Source organism: Xiphophorus hellerii, chromosome 24, assembly GCF_003331165.1.
Source record: "Xiphophorus hellerii strain 12219 chromosome 24, Xiphophorus_hellerii-4.1, whole genome shotgun sequence".
Taxonomy (NCBI): Eukaryota; Metazoa; Chordata; class Actinopteri; order Cyprinodontiformes; family Poeciliidae; genus Xiphophorus; species Xiphophorus hellerii.
Genome location: NC_045695.1, coordinates 11,256,990 through 11,275,752, shown reverse-complemented (window position 1 = coordinate 11,275,752; position 18,763 = coordinate 11,256,990). Strand labels below are relative to the sequence as shown.

Below are 18,763 nucleotides of genomic sequence, written 5' to 3'. Positions count from 1 at the left end.
ATACTGAAAGGTAAGAGATTTTTTAACTTCTCCACCATTGCACCTTCAAACTTTAATGAATTTTGGGGGATTTTATGCCATAAATAAACACAAAATAGAGCCAAATTGTAAATTTGGAAGAATTTCCAAAAGTTACGCAAGTAAGAATAGGAAAAATGCAGGCCTTTTTGAGTAAACAAAGGGGAGAAAACCAAACATGTGATTTAAGATGAGGGCACGAGAGTAAACAAACAAGAAGGGTGTGATATCATACAGAGAACATCCAATGTATATTTGCAAATGCAGCAGAGTTGGTGGGCTGCGGGTGGAGCTGCGAGGGGGAAATGTCACTTGTCTCTGCTGTTTTCAGTCTGTCTCCACTTACAACAACCCCATAAAACTAATAATGTTGTGCAGATGTAGACGTTTTAGCCGTGAGCCAATAATATGGAGGACGCAGTATGCAGGGAATGCCTTTGATGTTGGCTTTATAAAGCATACGGACGCTTTGATGATTTTGCTGACATTTCCAGGAGACTTTAAAAACTGGAGTAGGCCTAATCAAATCAGTGTGCTCTCTCTCTGTTTAAGGTTAGGTAGCATGAATGCGGTCTGCCTCTGGGGGGTTTGGGGTTTCTAATGGTTTTGAGATGAGGAGACATTTTGTCTAAGTAGTTTTTGAATGAATGGCAAGATGTTTTGATTTTCTGCAGAGATGGGCAAAAGTAACTACATTTTTACACATGAATACACAAAAAACATGTTTTACATCTTAACACTGTGTGGGAATGTAGATATTTCTGCTAAGTCTGCATGCATACCATAACATTGATATCTTGTTGCATCATAACTAGGGGGGAAAAGTACTGTTTTTCTTTAAAAATACAGCTTACTTGCAGCATTTTTCAGCTGATGTAAGTAGGATATGAAGGTACTTTTTAACTCCTGCATATTGGTAAATATAGGTGGAAGATGCATTTAGCAGTTTGGGACTAAAAGAGAAAAAAAGAATGCTTCAAATCAAACTAATTTTAACATGCTTCAAAATAAATGTGATTAATTACGAAGCTTTCTAGTCAATTTCACTCATCACCGTCTGTCAAATTTGAAATCATTTAATAAATAGAAATTGTCTGACTTCTTGAAGAATGTTAAAAGATCTCAAAAATGCCTGAATTTACAGAAATCCACAAACAGAGGAGAAAGAAAGTCACTGACATCTGTCGGTCTCTTTTAAGACTTTAGGACTCCAAAGCACAGTGGGAGATATAATCCAAAAATGGAGGAGACAACAAACACAAACATGAAACAGATGTGAACCTTCCTAGAAGTTTCAGATAAACTAAAATTATTGTAAGAGTGCAACCAAAACTCATCCAGGAAGTCACTAAAAAACCAAGACCAAAGATGTACACTACTACAAAAGGTTACAATCCAGCTAATGATTAAAGGTTGAAACAAATAGGAAATGCATATCTATACATTTAGACGTTTATAGTAGTTTTACCGTTATATGCCTAGCCCCCCTAAAATACTGCAAAGATAAAGTATACATATAGATGAATGGACCTCTTTGAGTGTCTTTCTGAGGTAGATTTTGATTTGACAAAGCTTCATTCATGCCCATATCCAAACATGCTTCTCCTTCCTTGGCTCAGTGGGCCATTGATGCACTATAGTCACATCCTTTCTGTTAGCTTATCTGTTTCTCTCCTACATCTGTCCCGTCTTCCTTTACAAATTGACCTCTTCTAACCTGAAAATGTTAGATAAGACTGTGCGGACGGAAGAAGCTGAGGAATTCACACTAATGAATTATACAGGGATCCATTTATGTAATCTCCTCGTTGGATAGTTATGTAAATCTTTTAATTATAAAAAGAGTTTTCCTGGATGCTTATTTCTGCTGTTACTAATGGAAACACCTCTCTTCTTTCTGTTCTTTTGGGCTTAATTCGTCTTTTAATGGATTATAATTTGATTCACCATCACAATTACAAGCTGTGACCCTTCATAATGTCACATTTTTTATCATCGTCCCCAGGGCCTATAATGCTCAGCGCAGCATGAGTGATAGACATAATACAAGATGGAGCCACTGGTGCTGGTCCTGTGGTGGCTTCAATTTTAAAAATGTCACAGCCATTAAATCACACAGGTGCTTTCACATAAATCTGAATTATCTGATCTATTTGGGGACTGTTTTGGACCTCCTGGACACATCCATGTACGCTTTAAAATAAGGCAGAGTGCCTTCAACAATCTAACTACCCACAAATCATAGCATGCCCTGCAGTCCCACCTGGAAAATGCGCCTCTCTGGGACATTTCCTATATTTTATCAGCAAATAGAGCTGGGAGATGAGAAGCCTTCCCACAGAGCAGCACAAAATATTCTGAAACATATCAAGACAAACTGAAGTGAAACAACTTTGCTCTTCAGTTGGAGTCATTTTGAGGTCAAGCTGGCTTCAAATTTGGGTGATTTAGTAACTTCTTCACTGCACATGTGTTACCATTGTAACTGAAATATTAGAATATAATTTACTGTATTGATCCCCAAGGGGAAACTGAATATTTATACTTGTATGCTTTAAAGTGCTTCACAGTCATTGGTTCCTGAAGGGAGTTACTTTTCATCATTTTATGTCTTTTTTAAATATCAACTAACAACTTGCCAGTGTGAGTTTCTAGTGTCCTGTCCTGAAGTGAGTGTAAAATTATCGCTTTAAATTGAGTATTTCTCATGTTGTTTCAGTGTGTTGAGCACTGCAGTCCGCAGTGTCAAGGTTTAACAAGCAATCATGCATCTTCTTCACACCCCACTAACTGTAAGCGTCTCGAAATGGTCAGAAGAGAGACTTGTAATTATGCTGAAGCTTCCTGGAATGGCTGAGCGAGGCTGAGCAGATGGGGGAGTTCAGATGCCAGGAAGGAATGCAGAGGAGATCACGAGCAATAATTTTGCTTCAGTGCAACACAGAACTTTTTTGTTTGTGACAAACATTCAAAACCATAAAGGCATCGCACTCAAAGGGGGGTGGACCAATTACAAGAAGCAGTAATTAGCAAAGAAACCCAGGTGACTGAAGCAAGTTGCCACAAAGTTTAAGATATAATCTTAGGAGTTAAAAAGTCCAGGATAAATGTCACAGTAAAGGAAGAAAAGCTGAATATTTAACATCACAAAAATCTGGGATTTTACACTTCTGAGAGCAGATTCAAACCAGAACTGGAGTCTGAAACGGAAAACTAGTACTCACAAGTTTAAGACTAAAATACAGTTATTGGGGGTCAATTTATGCATGAAATAAGAACATATAATTCCACATTGTATGTTTATTTAAGTATTCACAAATAAAACACTAACACAAAACATTGTAATTGTGACGAAAGAAGACAATAACATCCCCATGTTTGCAATCTTTGTATCTTTTAGTTTAGTTTTTGTTTAGCAACTCTTGCTAATTGTTCAAATATGTGGCTACTGCTGTATTCGCAGAGCTATGTGCAGATTGATGTGTGTGTGTTTCTCCTAACCTTCTCTCACTGCAGGGTGTGGCGGACAGGTGTGTTCCCGCAGCTGCAGCTCATCAGGTCCAATCAGGAGGAGCTTAAAGATGAGCAGATTCCCTGAGGCAGATGCCAGATTGTTTTGCTCTTATGCATAATCAGACTTACCTGCATTGTGTCAATTCTCTCCTTGAAGTTCAGGCATTTATCTTTTTGTTCATGTTCATTTTCTGGCTTTCTCCTGTTGCAAACCATATATCCATCAAAATAAAGTTTAAAGTAGAGGGGAAATTTCTGTTGTTTCCAAAATATGTCTGTCAGACAGTAACAATTGACATTACAGTAAAAGACATGATTAGCTTAGCATTAATACATGGTAGTTTGGGAATGTTAGCTTGGGAATGCTAGTTCGAGAGCTACAACCAATATTAAAGGTGGCATTTCAAAAATAAACGCAAAATTACACTTTTAGTGACGACTCCAAAATCAAAATTATTCAATTCCCACATGACTATGTTTAGTTCTTAGCTCTTCTGTTGCCTTACTGAAGTGGACCTCTGGTTTTCGATGGGTTTAGTGCCCATAAATAGCCAAAATCATTGGATACTTGACAACTCCTCTAAAATACGTATAACTGCCTATTTCAATTGTTTAAATACCAATATACAGTACATACATTTCCATTAATACGGACAGTAGAAACTACCCATCTCCTCCGCTCTTGTCGGTTCAGCCAATCACCAGGTAGGACAATAAATGGTGCTTCTGGATTGGCTACTTTCAAAGCACCAGCAGCCAATAGCACGTCAAGGAGTATTCCGCTTGAATATTTTACATATTTGGCCCTAATTTGACTTTTTTTTGAAAAGGTAGTTTGACTTTTTGGACCTGACCTGATCACTCAATTTTTATCCAAACAGATTTTTTTTCGCTCTGTTTTCTGGTTATAAGTCGTGTATGTAAATAAACACAACAGGCTACATATCTGAGCTTTTTAAAGTATTTTACTCATCCTCTGTAAGAACATTATCCATTTTTTACAATCAAAATATTGAATTTACACAGTATTATTTAAAAAAAAATTAAATAAATATATGTCCCTTCAAATGAAAACTCAAGAACTATCAGTAGAGGTTTGTTTAAAAGGCTTCAATAACATTGTGTGCTTCTTGGGTCATATATCGTGACAAATTAAATACCATTCACCCTTTCTACCACACAAAAACCATTTTCTTGGTCTGTTGCCCTCAATTTCACCAGGTGTGGTCTTCCATCAAAACTCCCTAATACCCAAGGAAACATTTACGCAGAGCAGAGCTGAATGTGGGAGGTTACAACTCATATCTTTCTCTACTTTCCTCCCCCCGACAGGGTGATGATCTGTAAAGAGAGTCATTAAGACTTAATTTGTGACTGCAATGTGCATGCACACACTGCTGGCAGAAGGTTATCCATCACCAGGCAGTCTCATTCATCACTGTGGGGAAGGAAGGATGCAGAGGGTTACTGCTACCCTGTCTCACCTCTGACCTCTAAGATGTATGTGCCTGAACACAACACTAGTCAGATGGTAAAGGTACCAATCGGGTCATGAATGGCTAAGACACCATTGTGTCCTTGAGGCTGTTTGTCACTGCTGTAGTTTGACTGTATTTTCTTTTCCTCTTTATATTCTGCTTTTATAATATAAAGGTTGTGAAAGTTACCCAAACCAACCACCTCCTTCTTAATCATTAATTAATTGAAACACAAAAATGAATTTTATTTAAAGTATTGTCCTGACCTGATTAGTCCCAGAACCATAGAATCATTCATGCCAGCAGGAAGTTGGTAAAAGAAACTCAAAGACAACAACCAAAATAAACGCAACAAACCATATTACAGTTAGTAAAAGCATCTTGATGGTCCACAAGTCCTTTGGGATATAATCTGTGGAAGGATTAGACAAAACCTGAACTTCTTGGTGGGTGTAAAACCAAAAGACTTACAAAATAAGTGATAATCATACTAACTGTTGGTTGTGTGACGGTTTAGGTCAGCTTTGCTGCTTCACAATCTGGATGTCTACAGGATTTCTGCTCTCTAATAAACAATCCTGATGGAGAATGTCTCCGAGATTGGTAATGCACCACCTTTGAATATCTATCAAAAACCAACTAAAGGTTTGGAGTGGCCTAGTCAAAGAACAATGAATGACTATTAGGCTACAAATTCAGCAGCAATGTAAGACTCAATGATTGAAATTTCTTCACCAAGTTGATATATATGGTTGTTTTCCATTAATAAGTAAAATCATAATGTGAAAAACTGCTTATTGTATTTACTCTGGTTGTCTTTGTCTGATTTTAAAATGTGTTTGATGCTCTAAAATGATCTGATAAGCCCTCTAGCACCCCCCACACAAATCTAAAAATCTAATTTATACCCACTTTGCATGTATTTCCTTTGGCTGACCAACTTCCTAATGGGAAAAGTCAGACAGCGATAGACCCAGAGGTGCAAGGGTTCAGGAATGTGTCTCCAGTCCAATTATAGGTTTGATCCCCAGGAGAACACAGCCTTGGTGAAAGCATCCTTGAGAATCACTCGTGCCTCCCTTTTTTGGGGGCCTGATGATGTTTTTGACCTCCATCATGAAAGTCATGCATCCTAAATACATTCAAGAATGGTGCAGGATAATTACACTGTGCATAATGAGGAGACAGGGGGGAAAAGCAAGTGTCAGGACATTTGAGGCGAACGCTTCCTCCTTGTTGACCCTCTGTATTACTCCAACAGATAATAAAAAAATAGTTCAAGCCGTGCTTCCAAAGGGACGCCAGAGACGTTTGGGAGCTGAGAGACAGCTCAACTCTTTGATGAAGGGTTCTTCTCCTGGAGATGTAACTCTGCCGCCCTCATGGATGCCTCCATTGTGTTCAAGAGCATCCCTTAACGACGCAGATCTGCAGCCTCCCCTCTCGGGTTCCTATGGTAACCGGTCAGAGTGAGTCTGTCTGGGGGGATCGTGTTTGTGTGTGTTCATTATGGCGGCGTGGCTTATTTTAACATAATGAATCAATTATCCCCGCTGCCGAGCGGACCCATCTGAATAATAGCACCCTGAAATAATGAAAGCAGCCTCAACACGACATCGCTTTGCTGAGCGTCCCCTCTCATCAGATGGGCTGCGGTGCTCTGTGTGTGTAAGCAGAGACGGGGGCATGATAGGACATCCATCTGACATCATTTGTCTTCCAATCGGCACCCTGCTTGCCAAAACTCAGCCTCCAAAAAAAAAAAAAAAAAATGCTTGGTTGGGTTGAGCCGTGGCACCCACAGAGAAGGGGGTCGTTCACCATGTGGGTGGTGGTGTGTTACACTGCCCCCTGCTGTCCAGTGATGATTACATACCCCAATGTATTTCTTAATTAATCACATTACAACCGCAGATGTCAGTGTTTTATTGATGGCGACAGACCAATCAAAATACTACATGAGTTTATTGAAAGAAGTCGTAGTGATCTGATTACATCAGGCAGGATGTCATCTGTCACCTTTTAGGTTTTAATGAGAAGTTTGTCTACTGTAATAAAGCAATGATTTATGCAAAACAGATTACATAAAACTAAAATTAAATAAAACAAAAGTCTTTTTTTTGTTTGGGCACATTTGTTGTAAAAACAGAAATGTACGCGCTAATTTCAGTGCAAGAAAAGGTTTTGTCAGGCCCAACAGCTCCCCCTTGTGGTCTCATATGTGATTTTATCTCCTGCTTTTGCCTATAATAGGCTTCACAGGAGTGTATTTATCCATCCTGTCCTCCAGCTCCTTACTGAACAGGAGCATGCTTGCTAAAGGGCCGATTACTTTAATGCAGGAATTCTCCAACACATAAAGAACGTTACTATACCAGGAGTTCACATGGTTGCAGATCTCAATCAGTTTCTGCTCGTCAAAAAACTTTGCTTTGTTGTACAAGATCACGTGAACTCTCAGTTGAGACTGCCAAAAGCTGATCATATTCTCCAGGTTTCCCACAGCGTCTTTGAGGGTTCTTGATGAGGCCCCAGAGGGTTGTTTCTCACTCAGCGATATTTGCATTACTCCAGTTCCTTCTACTTCCTTGGTAGTCATGTCAACGTCCTTCAAGCACCTGTCTAACTCTGTCTTGCGAATTTTTTCTATGTACCTGAATGTGTGCAAGTCAACCAAAATGGCTTCAGAAGCCCCTGCGTTGTTTGTTGAGGGAGTTGAACCTTTTCTCAGGTCATTCTGAGGGAACTTACTGTTCCACATCGGGCTGCCGGGATCCTTCCAATAATTAGCTCCGCTCTGGATGGCAGGGATTTTGTCCGACTTGCCGGGTTGTTGTGGACTCCTATAATCTCTTTGTTGTTTAGTGAATGTCTCCTCCATAGGGAACCATGCGAGCCCTGATGAGGAGACGAGTTGTGTACTTATTTCCTCCCCAACCGCTTGTCTGAAGCTCCCTCCAGCCAAACTCTCATTAGAGACTTTCTGCCTCAAGGAAGCTTTTGGAGTTTCTGCTTTGGAGATCAGGCTTTGGACTTCTCTTGCTTCTCCGGTGCTGTGAGGTGACTTTGATAAGCTGCTGGAGTTTGCTGCTTCCCTATTAGCTTCTGTGCTTCTGCAGCTTGTTGGGTTATTCTCGGATACTAGTCTAGGATGAGGAGAGCTAGCTCTGGGTTTGCCGACTGCGGTTTGGGATGAGGGTCTGAGATGGCTGGCCCTGCGGATGAGGTCCTCTTTCAGGGCACAGACGGCAGAGACGGGACCCTCTATGGAGGCCTTCCTCTGCTGGGGCGACGCTTGGAAGCGGATTGATCTGTGAGTTGATTGCAGACTTTTGATCAGAGAGGCCTGATCTCTGCCGAAAACTGAGAGGTCCACCGTAGCTCCGGCCACGTACAGAAACACCTGCGGCAGAAAAACACGTCAGAATCAGAATCTCGTGTGCTGAGGATAAAACATAAAATAGGTTTTCATTTTTAAATTTATGCAAAGTAAAACCAAACCATGCACACATCAGTGCTGAAGGGAAACACAGTGAGAGCGTAGCCTTGAGTAAACTCCTCATCCATCATGATGTGCTGCTCCTTTCTCACCACCCGCTTTGCATCTGCCGAGAGTTTTAACCAATCTGTTAAAGTCTCCAAAAATACATGATGCTTCATGAATTCTGGCTCCACCAAACCCTCACCCCCAATAACTGTAAGTCTTCTTTTTTCCTCTCTTGGATACTAAAGGAGCTACCCCTACCACTGACTTACTTTTCTATAACAAAGAAAGTACTCCTGATTCTTTATGTGTGTGAATACTCTGTGTTCTCAAATCCCCAGTTGGTTGTGGCAGATGGATGCTCAAACTGGTCCTGCTGGAGATTTCTTCCTGCTAAAGGGGAGTTTTTCTCTCCACTGTTATTACATGCTTGTTGAGGAGTGTACCATTATGAATAATAAACTGGATTTGACTCCATTGCTTGATAACTAGGGTCAATTGGAATATCTGTATTCTGGATTGAATTGACCTTTTTTTCAGGTTAAGTGACTTGTTGTGAATTGGCACTACCTAAATAAACTGAATTATACTTTGGCTAGAAGTTTTCAACCTTATTCCTTCCCTTTTAGACGTTACCTTGCTCCAGCACTCCTGCATCAGATGTTTGCACTACCTCCTCAGCACATGAAGTGATGCAGAAACAGCATTTATTTAAGTCAGGTTAGTGCAGCACCTAAAACATGCAGGACAACAAGCCCAGAGTAGCAAAGCACTAGTCTAGATCACATCTGTCTAGGTAATATATCGCATTTTTCATGCCCATCCAAGCCTAAGGCATTTTTAAACGTTCCTACAAACAGAATAAGGGTTTTATATTTGCTTTTTCAGGATATACCACTCAGAGAAAGCACCCACATACTGCCGCTCTGGGCAGGGAAACACTCTCTAAATAAACCCCCCAACTGTTTGTACAACTCATTCTTCACTTTCCTAATACTGAAGAATATCCTGCAGCTGTTACAGCCTCAGTATCACAAGAGAGCAGTTTTTGAAGATGGCGGCAATACTGACGTTCGACGCCTGAGGAAGACGAGGAGCCTTTTATTTTATACCTTTAACAGTTCCGGGGTGAAGTGTGAACTTCAGAGGGAAGGCGGTCAACGTGATAATTAAAATACAGAACTAGTCTTCTAAGAATCCCCCCCCCCCAGCGTGCATGTAAAAATTTCCCCCCACAAACAGCAACTACTTTACCTTCAGCTTGGTCAAAAGTCACGAAGGCTACTCCGACCATGTTAGTGGGGTATTTCACGACTTCCACGTCCCCTCCGTGACTTATCCTGCGGCTCTGAAAGTGGATGGTCAACTTGTCGACCATTCTGCTGAACTCCAGCACCGCGGGCACACCGGATACGACCACCGTCCTGCCGCTGTCCGCCATGACTGCAGCCATGGAGCCCAGAAAACATCGCAGCCCGCTCTTACCGCCTTTTCTCCAGCCACGCTTTGCGTTGCTATAACCACTCACAACTAAAGAAGCTGTTCAGTTTCATTTTCACTCTCGAGTGAAAACAGTGGGATGCTGTAGGAACATCCTCTGTCCACTAGGTGGCTCCGTTTGCCGGATTGACTGTATGCTGGTGCAGTAGCGCCACTTGTCCTCTAGGTGTCTCTGTTTACCCAAATCCGAACGGACAGGTTTAAACAGTAGTTCGGCTCATTTAGTTCTTTTTCTCAGCAAAACCAAATAAAGCTGCCAAGCAGAGACACGGAAACTGTTATGTCTTTGACCACACACTGAGAAAAAAAAAGGTTTAATAACCTGACTTAAGTGTCAATATGTGTGGTGCAAACATTTATTAAAGTCAAACAAGCCAGAAAAAAAGTACGAAAAACTCCCGTTTCACAAATTAAGTCAAGAGTGACGCACTCGATTTGCATTTTAATTGTGCTTTTAAACAATTTTAATTTAATCATATAAAACAAAGTGGCCTGGCGAGTGCAACAAACAGGTATGGGAGGAAGGATCATAAAAGAAAATAAAAAAAAACCCAGGCTTTGATACAAATCAAATCTTTCACTTTGATTACTTCAGTGCAAATGCAACATTCACTGTGTTTGACGGTTCTTTAAATAATTCAGGTAGTCTCTATTATTCAGTGTTTTTACATTGTACAGATGTTACTGGGGAGAGTGTTAGGTAACCAACTGAAGATAAAAGCTAGTTCTGTAACCTTTAACAAAATTCAATCCTTTTATTTAAAAAAAAGTGGGCAAAAACAAATCAGTTGTGTGTGTGCCTTGGTCTAGGCGGTGCTGTCAGTCTTATACCTGCTATCACAAGCGGCACACCAGCTGGCAAATAAATCCTCTAAAACGTTTTAGAACAGAAAGGCAGATTTGCTGAACTCTGTACAAATCCGTCTGCCAGGAAAAAACGAAGAAGCTATAAAACAAACAAAAATAAATGTGAATGTTCACAAGTCAAACATCTGATACTTTGATTTGGATCGTGTCTGAGAGACGGTCCAGAACTGAGGCAGCAGAGGTTCATGTTGGCGCCTTAAAGTTGCACCGAAGACCCAAGCGGCGTCGGGCCGGCCTTGTCCGAGTCACGCCGCTCCCACCCTTTGAATCCGGTGCCAGAGTTTTTAAGGTGGCGCGTTTTGTTTTCTCTGTTTTTGGCAAAGACGAGGTGTGATGAGGCCGGATGTCCACCGGGAACGCCGCCGCTCGCGTCGAGCCGCTGGATCGATTCGCCGCCGCTTCACAGAGCCTCCAGAGGGAGTCTGTGCAGCCGATCCCAGCCGGAGGACGCGTCATTTCCAGGATCTGACTGCTGCTCACTGCAGACACACGCACACACACCCACACACACACACACACACGCACACAGAGCTGGTAAATAAAACAACCATCATGGATGAAGAGAAAATCAGAGCTGGACCGTTGAGGCTTCGATAAACTGCTGACATTTTCAGAGAAAACAGAGTCTAAGTTTTTGATTCTTCTTACAATAAAAAAAAAAAAATCAAACAATTTTTTTGTTGACAGGAGAAATTTCAGCAAAAGAAACCCCCTCAACAATAATAATACAGCTGAATGATTGAAATCAGCACATTTCAAATACTGCCGTTGCTGCAGGTTCCTCTGGCAGGTGTGATTTCTGCCTCGTCTGTAATTTATTCTGCTTACATCCATCCACCGACAGACGCTTTTCCACAACGGAGGAGCACGGCAAGCATAATCTGACAACAAGAAAAGTGATGCTACTTTCACTTAATCTGCTAAATTGGCATCAAAGCAGCTGGTTTTTAATCGGTCTGATGGCGTCCGTCAGGAAATAAACGCTGCTTGTTGGGGAATTTTTTGTGTGAAGCAGCTAAAAGATGCTGTTAGATATACAGCCCACCTTTACTGGAGTAAAATAAATGCGTCTTATTCAATAAAATATTCCAATTCATGAGAATATGTTGGTACGAATCCAAGAAATCAGAAGTGAGCGTTGTTTTTCTTAATTTTAATTTCTAATTTGTAATTCTGGTTTAAAAATCTCTTTCAAAAGGAGAAATTTTGCCCATTTTTCCGTTCGGTGGAGAACTTGTGATCATTTCAGTTTATCAAGTTTTTCATGACACACATTCATTTTCCCGGGTCACAGCATCACACATCCTCCACCGTGCATAACAGCAGGGATTTTAAAGACGTTTTCCTGCAATTAAAGATGAATTTACTGTAAAAAAATGAAGCTGTTCCATCTGAAATCTCCTCTCTACATACACTGAGGTCTGAAGATAGTGGCTTTCTGCTGGACTTCCTTCCATGACCGCTACGCCAAACTCCCAGAGGACCCTGCAGGGGCGGAGAAAGGAAGAAAGAAAATCGTTGGAAATAAAAAACGACAACGGATTTAAGGAGTTTCTCCTTGTAAACAGATTATTTTACCTGGTGTTTGGTTACCATGTGCGCAGTGTGCAGCAGCGGAGGCCTGATGGAGGGTTTGTACTGCAGAGGCTGACCCAAGAGAGAGTAATGTGCTTCACCTGGAAGAGAGGGGAACCCACGTTGGGTGAATTCTGAGCAGAAATCGTGTAAGTGGATCAGAAAGGAGCGATTTGGACCTTGTCCACTGTGGATGAAGGCTGTAGGGAGCTGCGGGTGGTGGGACAGGACGGGGATGGGGGAGAGGCCTGACGAGAGGGCCTTGATGTGGGGCGGCTGGCAGGGCGAGGGGGTGAGCGCCGGAGACGAAGGCAGGCTGCTCTACAGCCAACCCGGCGGCGGCGCAGGAACAGGAAGCAGACAAACACAAACACTTTCATTAAAAAACAAACTACTATTCCTCCAACTACTTCTCCAAAGTCATTGTGATGTTCAAGTGGTTGCTTTAATGTACCATTTCATCCACATTAGTCCCACTAATGTACCATTACACCCCGGCGCTAAGGACTATTTTCTCCTCGTTTTCAGGTTTTCGGCGACGCCGGCTTCATTTGCGCAGCCTATTTGCGGCGACATTTAACCCGCCTGCCGCAGCGGGGAGAGACCAAGTCTGGCTCAGGGCGACAATTCTCAAATCACTGTCACAACCCGACTAAATTAGTTTTTAAATTGCTTTCTCGACACCGCCGCGACTCGCAGACGTACAGCGGGGTTTGTCCCCAAAGCTGCGCGAACGTGCTAATCGGGAATGGTTGGAAAACTGCAGAATCAGAATTGGAGGTTGTCAAAACTTCAAGAACATTTTTTTTTCGTGCAGCGTTTGTACCTGGGTGTTATCAGGAGTCTGGGGGATGTCTGCAGGCCTGCGGCCGCGCTGCTGCTGCTGGTCGGAGTGTTTGTGGCTGGGCTGCTTCCTCTGGCAGGGGGACGGGGCCCGGGGCTGCTGGCAGGGAGGAGCGGCCATTTGCAGCATCACCATGCCGCCGCCGGGCGCCGCTGGCAACAACCCTGGATGCACACAGATCAGCGGATGCCACATTAGGCGGACAGGATCAACAGAAACACACATCGGATCGTTATTCATGCACACCTGATCAGTAAATAAGAAAAAAAAAGTTTCCATTCAAGAATTAAAACGCTCCAATTATCTAATTAGACTTTAATGCAGCCCATGAAATCAAACGATTGCATACATTACGGTTTAATTAACGTCTGTTTACCTTCGGCTCACTCGGGGTGGAAGCCGTTTGGCAAACTTTGCCCGTCGTTGATTTATGAAATTATTCCCTCTGACAGTAACAAGGACAACGGATATGTGGGATAGTAATCTGTCGATTCTGAGCAGCCCAGCCAATTAAAAGTGTTTACTGGTCTTGCTGCAGGTGAGGCTGCAGCGAGACCTTCGCCTGACCTCATTACTGACGGGCTGGAAAAGACGGCTCCCTCCTTTGAGCCTCCATAATAATCAGACATGAATAATAAAGGTCATCAGAGAGGAGCCTGGGCAAAAAAAGACTGAAAATGCATAAAAACACACAACATTAAAGCTAATTTTGAGCTATTTTGTAATGAAAGCTACTGTGTAAGCAATTTTCTAAATAAGAGTGACTAAAAGGCTGTCGGTTTAGGGTCAAACAAACTGCAATTACACAAAAATGCCACAAGGTGGCAGTAATGTGTTGTTAAAACAAGATAGAATGCAAAAATATATTTTTTAATAACATTAAATATGGTGTATAATAAAATAATAATGTAAAAATGTACATTGTATTAGATTCTGGGTATATGGTTTTGCTATTTTAAGAAATATTACATAAGTTTTTTTGGATTATCTCGCTATTTTGAAAAATGTAACTGTTTGGAAATATGTTTTTAATGTATGAAAAAAAATAGAAATAATAAAAGAAAACATGTTTTTGTATCCGTCAAGTGTCATTAAACTCAATCGGTCTGTCAAATTCTTGGTTTTATGAAATCATAGATCAACAGCTGCTTAAATATGATGATTGCTCAGAAACAAAATGAAGCTAAATAATAAACCAGAACGCAGGATTTTCAGATGAACCCAACTCTTCCCCCTGGTGGCAGAAACGTGCAATGACATGTACATTGCAGAAAAATTTTCATAATTCAAACTTAATTTGCATGCATCCATCAAAGATCTCTTCTTGCTTCATTATAATGTTGATTTCAATCTGGATAACTTAATAAGTACTTTTTTTTAAATTAAAAAAACAACAACTGCTGCATAAGTTTAGTGTATATTCCTGCTGGGCTCGTTTTGAAGAATCATTTCTTCCTGATGGGAACAAATAGATTTCTGAAGCTTTAATTGAAACCAATTCTTAACAGCTACATCACATTATGCGTCTCACTTCCCCCTCTGACGAGACATTTGTTGCTCTCTCAGCTTTTCACTGAGACTTGATGTCAGCAGGACGTTTTTCGGCGGAGGAAGGAAGGTGCACCTGCAGATCGCAGTTTCTCAGAAACTAACGCCGCTCTTTTTCATTTTAAAAACGCCAGAGAGGAAATCTAATTATGCGTTGCAGCACAAACAAAAGCCAGAGTCAGCCCAGGAAGGATTATTTCATTACTGGATGCAGACCGGTGGCTGTGCAGGAATGCATTTTGCAGGTTATTGACACAAAGAAATGGAGAGGCGGGGGGAGAGTGTTGGAAGCTTTGACAGAGATGGGGAATCTCCAGGGTGGCTCGTGTCAGAAGATGAGCATATTCTCGCTTTCACTTCGTGATCCTACTGTATAAAAGGGCGAGGGGTTTGAAGGCGCAGCTACCTGCGTACTGCTGGCCCGGGTGCTGCTGGGAGACGCAGGGAGACGAGCTCTGAGGAAACTGGAGCGACTCCATCACCGGGGCGGGCAGGAAACTCACGGTGGAGCTGGAAAACAAGACGGAAATGAATACTGAGATGCTACATAGTAGAATAGAAAATAAAATGCTAACACCTAGCCTAGCCTCAAATTCAGCTTGATTCTAATCTGTCTTCACTGCTTGGTTTGGGACTTCTACCATTGAAATGGATTCTCTTTTTTATAACTGTAGTCAGCCTGTTGTTTAAGCAATGGCAGTGGAGGAAGTGCAGGAAATTACCAGTAATTCATAGCATCAAACTGCAGAATTATGTACGTCACGGGAAAATGTTAGCGTTTTGATAAAGTTTAACACTTCAACTGAGTTTACACCTACAGGAAACAATCTTTTCTCAATAAGCAAGAGTCCAGACTAAAACAAAATTATGAGAATAAACAATGTCAAAATATGAGAATAAAGTCATAATAGTACTTTATTGTCAAAATATTGACTTTATTCTCATATCATTTCGACCTTATTCTTGTGTTATAACTTATGAATTATGACTTTATTCTCAAATAATAGTTTGTTTTCTTAGCACGGCCCAGCTCTCTGTCGTGCCAATCCCTTCGTACGAAGCAAAGCGTAGATCAAGCGGCTGGTTCTTTCAGCGGCTGGAAAAAAAGAAATTCCTAAACATAAGGTTTGTCTCCAGGAGGTGTGAGAGCTGAGCGATGCAACTGAGTTTTCCATCTGGAAAAAGTGGCTCCCCGCTCAGCAAGCGAGCCGCCTGGAGGGACTGGTCTCCAGCTGGCGAGGAATCCGGCTGCAGGTGGACAGTCGGCCCCCGTGGGAAAACAAGCGAGTCGAACCGGAGCTGCTGCTGCTGCTGCATAAATCATCTCCTTGCTGACTGGCCTACAAACGCAGCCTCGTTTTCACAGCTGGGACGGCGAGGGAGAAAGTGACCTCCTTGTTCCACTGCGAACACGGCCGAGCTCGCGCCGTCGTCCCCGCAGATTGGTGATTGATTGGGAGCGCAGAGGTAGAAACTAATTACGCGTTTTGCTTTCGCAGGAACCGGCTGACGCTCTTCCAGCTACCCACAGTCGCCGTTCTCCAGGAGGATTGTGGTTTTTTTCCTCCCTCATTGTGAACAGAAACGACCTTATAGCTCTGAAGCGCTTTGGGGATTCACTCAGACTTTTTTACACTCTTTCAGGAGTGTAAAAAACACCTTTCAGCACTTTTAAATTGCTTTTTGGGGATTGAGAACATTCACATGGAGGCAAATAAAAAACACACCAATAAATGTGAGTTTTATTACTAATTTAAACTTAAATTAAATGTTTAGACAAAACGCAACGCCATTAAAGCTAATTTTCTTGTTAGATCATCGATCTACGGGTGTTTTTGTTGGTAATACCTCATGGTGGTGTGCTGGTTGGTGGGGAGCAGGCCGTAGCAGGGCTGCATGCCAGACACAGCCACCGCCCCCTGTCCCGGCTGGCAGGACACAAACACTGGCTGCTGGTACGTCTGCTGCGGAACAGAAACCTGCTGCACAAATTTAAAAAAATCTAATCAACCTCCACTGCTTCAAAGTAAACACCGATTTAGACAGACTCCCTCTTCAGTTTCTGTCTTGTGACATGAAAGAGGAAGAAGGGAAATTAATCAACAAAGTACCTGATAAGACTGCATTGGAGGATACTGGACCATCATGCCTTGCATCTGGTTGGCCATATTGCTTTGCTGGTTGCCAGTGAGAGCGAGGCTGGGAGTCGGCTGCACGCCCACTACGGTCTGGTAGCTGGACGCCTGGTTTGGCATCATGGCTTGGTGCACTGATGGCGAAACGACAAACACAAACGCTGTGACCCAACAACGCTAAAACCTGAGACAACTATTCATTCCTCTGAATTTTTTTCACATTTTCATTTTAAAAATGTTCCACTTTTCCATCTGATTCTCAATTAGATTCAGATCTGGACTTTAGTTGAGAATGTCGTACTTTGATTAGGCCATTCCAACATGACAAATACAGTACATTTAGAGTTGTTGGAAGTCTTCTCCAGCCTCTAGCAGGAAGAGAATGACGCTGCCACCACCATATGAAGATATCCCATTAAAGTCACTAAAGCTTGTGGTTTTAAAGTGAAAAAAGTGACTTTTTAGCAAGATACAAACACAAAAAGGCCACATATTCGGCTTTTAAGACAGATTAGCATATAAAAACCCAAACAAAGGAACATTAAGGTTACTGGAGAGTGAGAACAACAGGAGAAGTGGAGCCGTTTCTGCTGAACAGGTTTGCAGAAAGTCGATATATTTGATTTAGCCGGGGGTGGCTCGAGCCTGCGAAGTGAGTAATCGAGCCAATCCTCGACAGGGAATAAAAAAAAAAAAGAAAAGAAAGAAAGAAAACTCTTCACTTCAACCACACGCCTCATTTCAACAAAACCTATTTAGAGCGGATTGCACAAAGATGCTGCAAAGTCATAGAGACACTTAAATGTCAAGGTGACTAAAAGAAAAAAAAAAATAAAAGGCGTTTAGAATTACTACTTTCCCCCTGTGTCCTACATACAGCGTAACCCAGGTGACAAAAGGGGAGGGCGTCCTTTTGTGAAGGTGTCTTTATGAGGCTGGCGCTCTGGGAGAAAAGTACAGCTAGACAATGAAAGAGCTGCGCAAGGAGCCGGGCGGCCAGGACTATTTTTATCCACCTTCACTTCCCCAAACCGAGCATGAAATGACCGTCGTATGAAACGCACCTCGCATTATTACGATCCAGCAGGCAGCAGATGAGGGCTGCTTTCTGCCCTTTTTTAAAATATATATATATTCATAAAAACAGAGGCAATGAGCAGCTAAAATCAGTCAAAGAGAGTCCTTTTCTTGACTGATGTCGTGGAGGTAACGAGGCTTGGTGAAAGCGAGCTGCGAGGGGCTGAAAAAGAGACCGGTTCACTGTGAGATTCATAGAGGCCTCTCAGACAGCGTCCCGGCCCCGCATCCCGCCTCCCAGGTCTCCAGCCGTCTTGCCTTTTGTTTGAGGAGCGAGGAACAACAAATCTTTTACTTTGACTGAACCGGCTTCAGCTAGAGAAACGCTAACCTGCGCCTTCACCTCAGAGAGAAGTCTAAAAATGAGACAAACGTGCTGCAGGAAATGACCGTGACGGAAGTCACAGAGCTGGTGACTGACTGATGCAATTAAGCGCCAAAGGCAACGGCCAAACCGCCTGAGAATTCTCCATGTTTCACGCGTTCAACCTCCTGTTCAACCTTTACGCTTATATGTTCGTTTCCTCTTTAATTAATGCAAAAACAGAGCAAAAAGGTGCCTCCTGTGTGCATGTTTAAAAAAAATAAATCATTCCACTGCCTCCGTGAAAAATAATTGCTGTATTCGCCTTTGTAGGTCAGTTTCATTTGTCCGCTGCCTATTCCCCGACTCCCCAGCAGGGAAGCCATATTTGCGGCCCCTTGCAGATGACAGAATAGTGCC

At 42.2% G+C, this 18,763-nt stretch overlaps 2 protein-coding genes across 10 annotated transcripts in view; both read right to left on the bottom strand.

Annotated features, from left to right (window-relative positions):
* Window positions 1-6,918: 6,918 nt before the first annotated feature.
* On the bottom strand, window positions 6,919-10,197 carry LOC116715586 (uncharacterized). The gene is made up of 3 exons (XM_032556050.1): window positions 9,748-10,197; window positions 8,520-8,614; window positions 6,919-8,412 (listed from the first exon to the last, which is right to left on the bottom strand). Exons 1-3 carry the CDS (start codon window positions 9,944-9,946, stop codon window positions 7,237-7,239), a joined length of 1,470 nt encoding a protein of 489 aa, XP_032411941.1. The 5' UTR covers window positions 9,947-10,197; the 3' UTR covers window positions 6,919-7,236.
* A 138-nt stretch (window positions 10,198-10,335) lies between these two features.
* The window catches only part of r3hdm1 (R3H domain containing 1), a 41,815-nt gene continuing 33,387 nt past the window's right edge, over window positions 10,336-18,763 (bottom strand). For 6 of the 9 annotated variants that reach the window (XM_032556032.1, XM_032556033.1, XM_032556031.1 and 3 more), the window contains 8 exons: window positions 16,939-17,096; window positions 16,676-16,809; window positions 15,234-15,337; window positions 13,262-13,443; window positions 12,615-12,756; window positions 12,439-12,536; window positions 12,228-12,345; window positions 10,336-11,339 (listed from right to left, as the gene is read on the bottom strand). In XM_032556032.1, coding sequence (XP_032411923.1) covers window positions 11,044-11,339; window positions 12,228-12,345; window positions 12,439-12,536; window positions 12,615-12,756; window positions 13,262-13,443; window positions 15,234-15,337; window positions 16,676-16,809; window positions 16,939-17,096 — 1,232 coding nt within the window. In that variant the 3' untranslated portion in view covers window positions 10,336-11,043. Of the gene's footprint in view, window positions 11,340-12,227; window positions 12,346-12,438; window positions 12,537-12,614; window positions 12,757-13,261; window positions 13,444-15,233; window positions 15,338-16,675; window positions 16,810-16,938; window positions 17,097-18,763 lie in introns of those variants that run through there. The other 3 variants (XM_032556034.1, XM_032556038.1, XR_004338200.1) reach the window with 3 other exon arrangements.

Bases quoted from the DNA above. Each gene is read 5' to 3' on its own strand.
- LOC116715586 (XM_032556050.1), bottom strand. From the start codon at position 9,946: ATGGCTGCAGTCATGGCGGACAGCGGCAGGACGGTGGTCGTATCCGGT. The intron at 8,615-9,747 runs GTAAAGTAGTTG...AACTCTCGGCAG, and splicing joins GACTTTTGACCAAGCTGAAG to ATGCAAAGCGGGTGGTGAGA. The intron at 8,413-8,519 runs GTGTGCATGGTT...TTTCTGCCGCAG, and splicing joins TGTTTCCCTTCAGCACTGAT to GTGTTTCTGTACGTGGCCGG.